General features: G+C 40.8%; 1 protein-coding gene across 3 annotated transcripts in view; it reads right to left on the reverse strand.

Annotated features, from left to right (window-relative positions):
• Positions 1-1,128: 1,128 nt before the first annotated feature.
• Positions 1,129-6,000, reverse strand: part of lhx6a (LIM homeobox 6a) — a 12,511-nt gene continuing 7,639 nt past the window's right edge. The window contains exons 5-9 of one of the 3 annotated variants that reach the window (XM_078272072.1): positions 2,653-2,870; positions 2,173-2,273; positions 1,822-1,917; positions 1,333-1,507; positions 1,129-1,242 (exon numbers count right to left, since the gene is read on the reverse strand). In XM_078272072.1, coding sequence (XP_078128198.1) covers positions 1,163-1,242; positions 1,333-1,507; positions 1,822-1,917; positions 2,173-2,273; positions 2,653-2,870 — 670 coding nt within the window. In that variant the 3' untranslated portion in view covers positions 1,129-1,162. Of the gene's footprint in view, positions 1,243-1,332; positions 1,508-1,821; positions 1,918-2,172; positions 2,274-2,652; positions 2,874-6,000 lie in introns of all 3 variants that reach the window. The other 2 variants (XM_078272071.1, XR_013503253.1) reach the window with 2 other exon arrangements.

Here is a 6,000-nt window from a genome sequence, read left to right on the forward strand (position 1 = left end):
ACACACACACACACAGAGGCTAAACAAGCAACCTTAGAAATTATAAATTAGTGACAATACACGTGTTTGGAAATATGAAAATATGTAACTTGTAACAGATTTTGTAGGGATATGTAGTTTGACTAGTATGCTCATCTCAGACTTCCTCGTTTCTCTGTCAGTTTAAAGAAATGTAACAGGATTGTGGCGGCCTTAAATCTGTTAGCTTCTAATGTTACAGCCAGAATTTAATAACACAGAGGCCCAGACATTGTGCTTTGTGGTTTTCTTCGTGATAAAACGTCAAGATGCTGATTTTCTACCAATGGAAAATTTAAAATCCTCGTAAAAAGAAATCTTTGTTTAGAGACGAATTACAGGCAGGATTTTTTATTTCGCTGATTCACCTCTGTAAAGTTTTTTTTTTTATAATTGAAAAGATAAGGCACACAATATTTTCATTCTTTAACAAAAATCTAATTCTAGACCTACATTTCAGTGGAAAATTTACCAAAACTGTAACTAGGATGTTTCTGTTTTTTTGTGATGCCATTCCTAAAATAAACATTTCAACAGTTCAACTTATTTCATTTACATTTATGTTTCCTTCATGGTTGCTTAGAGAGAAAAGAGTGAGGAGTCTTACCTCTAATGTGGTCTACTGTGTGTGCCGGGCCCCTTGGGCCACAATGACAGTTCCCCCTTAAGTGTTCCCTTCGTTGTTTATCTTCAGTATTCTGACAGCACTCAAGAGGCTTCAGTCCTGCTTCCTTGCTCAGTTTCATCCCTTTAAAACTCCCTTCCTCCTTCAAGTCAGATGATGGCTGGGTAGAGTGGAGGATGCTGTACATGTGAAGCAAAATGGGTCCTTTAGGTGGTGTAAAATACAGTCTGTTTCTTTCCCACTAATGATAAATGCTTCACGATCACCTTGACAGAGTGGCTGCAGGTGGGATATTCCTGTCCTCAGAAAAAAAAGATAAAACATAATGACGGATGTTTCTTAGTTTCATTCTTCCATTTCTCTTTTTGTTTCCGAGTGGGCATGGCTCCTGTAAGATGTGTCTGTTCTCCAAGCTGACTCCTGCATGACCTCCGGGTCAGCTCTGTAGACGGCAGTGATAGGAGATTAAGGGTTAGGATCCGGAGGTTTAGGGGTCTTAAGGGTCATAGTGGTGGAGCGCTAGCGGCTGAGGGGAAGCTGGGGCAACGACATGGCCTGGTGAGGGTGACTCTGAGAGGTCAGCATGGAGAAGGGATGACCTGGGGAGCACACAAGAACACAGAAATAATGAATCAAAGAATAGTTACTATAATTAACTATTCACTGCACAAAGGTTGACTACAACTCACTGTCGATATACCCGTGAAGGGCCACCATGCGCGCCCGCTCAGGACTGCCAAAGGGGGAGTAATGCAGCTCATCGGGCAGGGATGAGGGTATCCTGGACTGGGGGTGACCTGGAGGAGCCCCACTGTGCTGGGGCGTGTGCTTTTTGTGTCTTGCTCTGCAGTTTTGAAACCACACCTATGAAGACGCAATGTAACCAGACATCATGTTGCTATATTCTTAAAATCGCAATATGTTGATTTATTTCAAAAGTACATTTCATAAGAATCAGAAATGACAGACATAATATTGACAATATATGTATGTGCATACCTGAACATTTTACTATGATATATTAGCAGTTTAACATAATCTGACCTTTTTCTTATTTTAGTCATTGCATGGCTAGATCAAGTAGGTGTTTGTATGTTGCTGAATTATTTCAATACAACCTTGCCATAACATAAGTAGATTCATTAGTACCAGAAGAAAGTGGATTTCTGTGTACTGACCTGTATAACTCTCCTGCTGAGGCCCGTCATGTCGGCTAGTTTCTGTAGCGTCTGGGCATCTGGATTATTGTCCTGGGCAAACTGAGCCTGCATGATCTGCATATTGAGACATATTGACTGCATATCAGATATAGAGAAATCTATACAGAGATCATTACAGAGTTAAAATGTAGTTCAAATGTGGTGAGAGTGCTGCACATTTACAAAATAAGCTGCAAGTTGTATTAGAAACACATTGGTTTTCAGCTGAAATTGGTGTGATTTGTGTGTGTGTGTGTGTGTGTGTGTGTGTGTGTGTGTGTGTGTGTGTGTGTGTGTGTGTGTGTGTGTGTGTGTGTGTGTGTGTCTGACCTGTAGCTGTTCAGCAGTGAAGGATGTCCGTGCCCTTTTGGCCGGTTTGGGCTGACTGTCCTGTTCTGTTGGAACTGCTCCTTCTAATGTGATGCCATTGCCTGAAAAACACAATGGCAGACACGTGAGATAACAGACAAACGTGTTGAATAACATTTTAAAATGACTAAGATAGTCCCAGGAGATGGATTTGAGCCAGAGGACTTGGACACCATATCATAAAGGGACTTTTTTTCTTCAGTTGGGACCCAAATTTGAGGGTCTTGAGCTCTTGTGACATGACCACTGAGAAGTCAGAAAGAAGCAGGCCAGACATATTACATCATCAATGATATAAGAAATAAATCATACAAAGGTGAATTATGTAGTCATGATTTTGCTCACAAATTCAGATAACCTCAGTTTCGGGAGGACTCTTGAGCAAACATCTGGACAGCCACAGAGAACCATTAAAGTAAATTTGCCAGAACCACTACTCACCACTTTCAGCCGCTCGTTTGAGGTTCTCCACCATGGTGTCATAATGGATCCTACACAGGACTTTCTCCTCCACCAAGCCAAACTCCTCTCCCGTGGACAACTGCCTCTTACACGAGTAGCACGCAAAACATGCCAAGTGGTATGCGTTTCCCCTTGCACGGCGCACCCAGTCACTGGCGTATATCTGCCGCCCACAGCGGGCACACTTAGTACCAAACCTACTGTGAGAGAGAGAAAAAGAGAGCAGAGGCAGAGGAGGAGAAACAGAATGAGGAATTAGGGGTTCATTGATGGGGTAAAAGCAACATTTCGGTAGAGAAAATTGCAGCGGTAGATGATCTTTTAAATCTAATCTCGAGGCCCAACATAGTACACACATTATTAAACATAATGAATTAAACATGCACAGACATCCTTTTCTTTGAGAATATGTTGAGAGAGCTGGAGTTGAAAATAAGTGATTTTTAAACTTGAAGTTTTGGCAGAACTCAAAAGGTTTAAGGAAGAAACCTTGGAGGAGGATGTGGCCCTCAGAAAAGACTCCTGACTGTGGCTGCAAGCTGAGCCTTGAATGCAAACAAACCAACACCTGCAATTTCCTGGCTGATGCATGAAGGCCCTGACATATACACGTGCACACACACAAACACAGAACTGCGCACACACCAGGGAACAAACCGACACACATGTAAACCAGGGTGGATTTACGCACAGTGGAAGATGAAGAAAAACTTATATGACATCACTCTAGATCGCCCCGCTGTAACTGATAGCAACAGTGAGGTCAGGCGGCATATAAACCTAAACCACCTGACTTTACTGTTCTGAATGGGTGGGTGGATGAAAGAGAAATGGACAGAAAGTTATGGAAAGAGAGAGGCTAGGCAGGGAGCGGGTTAGTGAACATAAGTTTGTTAAGTCAGCAAATGCTTTAAAAATAATTCCTCATGAGCTCAAAACAAGATATCAATATCCCAAAAAAATGTGATCTCATCTTTTGAAATATTTGATAAAAATGTGATTGAGGACAGAATGAGACAAATACAAGGGTGAGAAAACATAAGGAGAGAGACAAAGTAAAGTTAAAAAATGTAAGTATTCATAATCTTTCAGAGATAGTGTGCATAAGTCCCTCTCACAATGTTTTTTTGACTTCCCTAGCCTGTCTGTGGCCCCCAGGATTATCCTGTCCCATTTAATCCTACTAAAGATGAAAATCCTTTAAAATGGGTCACACATATATAGTTAAAAAAAATGTAAAGGCTGAATAGTTACCTACAACAGCTAGGCACTGTCATTTTTTGCAAACAAATTCAAAGAAGAGTGAAAAATTAATTTGTTGGGGACTATTTTCAGCTGCGGATTAATAAACATTTGATGTTTTAGCGAGTATTTACAGCAGCAGGACGGTGTAGAATTAACCTCATTATAAACCAGTGCAGTTAATCGTGTCATGTCACTTAGTGAAACGGTGTGGCTCAATAATGTGTTTATAATAGTTTTAGTACAGCAATGGAGGTCTGTGGCAGAGAAGAATAGATACATTCCAATTCTGGTGAAGGAGGCAGGATTTGTAAGCAGCCTGAGAGAAAGTTCTGCCTCAAGGGTAAAACAGGGGCAAGAAGCATAACAGCTCACTTTATTTTAGCTCAAATTAATAAAATTTCCATATTGATGGGATTGTTTTGTAAAAACAGGCATTAACACATATCGAGAGCTGATGGCTGACTCAACATTTTTACTAATTCATGTAGCTTTTTCTTCTTTAATTCAGCAGAGCACAATATCAAGAGCAGAGATAAAGAGAAAACTCACACAAGCACATCATGAGCCAAATTCAAAGAGCCGTCGGTAGTTGAAACGTATGAAGGATGCAAGAACTGCTGAAGGCAGGATGAAAAGAATAGACATGAGGAGAGGAAGTAAGTGGCTGAGGGAAATAGTAAAGAGCGTCGATGGCAGAAAGAGAGAGCAGGGGGGACGGAGAGCACGAGGGTTGCCAAGTGAGTGGGTTTGGCAGTGTATCAGTGCACTCAAGCTCACTCTATCTGAGATGAAAGCATACTATAGCCCTGACATCTCACAAACTCGTACCCCTCCTCATGTATATGAGCTTGTTGTCCAGAAGTTTAATTTTTCTGCATGTAGTATGGTAGATAATATTTATAGGTCATCATTAAATGCCTGCTGTTTGAGCATCTGCCTCTTATCTGTCTCATTCTGCATCTGTCTGTCTGCCCTCCTAGTTTTTGTTATCACTGTCAAGTAATGCAACAATGTCTAAATATAAAAAGAGCACCTACAATCCCAGGCCTGGCATTCCTCATAACAAACAAATTCAGTTTAGCATTAGAGCAGTGAGAGAAGTGTTTGTGGTGATCTTGAAATACAATTAGCTGGCATAGCACTTACAGAGGGCTTAAGATGTCACAGATATGTGCAACTTAACCAAAGAAATTCTTATAACCCAATAATGCCATTCCGGAGACACATCGACTCCATGGCTTACTGTACTGTGTGTGCGTATCACTTCAGATTGTTATGGAGAATTCCAGGCCAGGGTTTCTACAGTAAAAGAGGCAAACATTGTGGAACATTGTGGCTAATCTAGCATGACAGCTTGTCAGTTTCATGCTCCGAGACAGAACCCAGAAAAGCTACAAATCATCCCTTGTTTAACCCCCTCCTTCTCCTCTATCTTCATCTCCTCAGACCCCTCCCTTCCTTTTTTTGTATCTTATTTCGTCTTTGTACCAAAAACCTGGTGTTTATTTTGGAGCAATGTCAATCCTCACATCCCCCTGTATCACTCACAAGAGGAAAAATCCTACACCGCAAACTCCCTTTTCCCCCAGTCCTCTCCTATTTGCTCCCCTTCTTTCGTCTAATCTTTACTGCTTTTATTTTTTTTTTTTACAGTAATTCACCTGCTGCTAAAAGAGCTGAGGACTGAGGGCTTGAGGAGGTACACGTTTTTTGGATTATTTCTGATGTGCTATGAGAATACTAATCTCTATTAGATTTGTCCTGAGAGAGTTCTTGCTTGACTGTGCGGTTTACAACGCGAGGTTCGTGCTAGGCTGCTTGTATGGGAATCTAAGATGAGGAAATGATCTAAGTACTTTACAGAAAACATCTTTTAACAGATTTAACATATTACCAGGCTTTAGCATATTAACCCTTCACAAGAGAAACCTTGATTTTTTTGATTCTCTGTTCTCTGAGACTGCAGTAACAGTTTTCTTTGTATCTTTGTAATCGGCTTTACAAAATGAGGAATCTATTTCATTGCTTTGACTGAGCAGTCTTTATTTAAATGTGTAGCATTGTGTGACAGATGTCTTATTA

This window comes from Sander vitreus, chromosome 16, assembly GCF_031162955.1.
Source record: "Sander vitreus isolate 19-12246 chromosome 16, sanVit1, whole genome shotgun sequence".
In the NCBI taxonomy this organism is placed as follows: domain Eukaryota; kingdom Metazoa; phylum Chordata; class Actinopteri; order Perciformes; family Percidae; genus Sander; species Sander vitreus.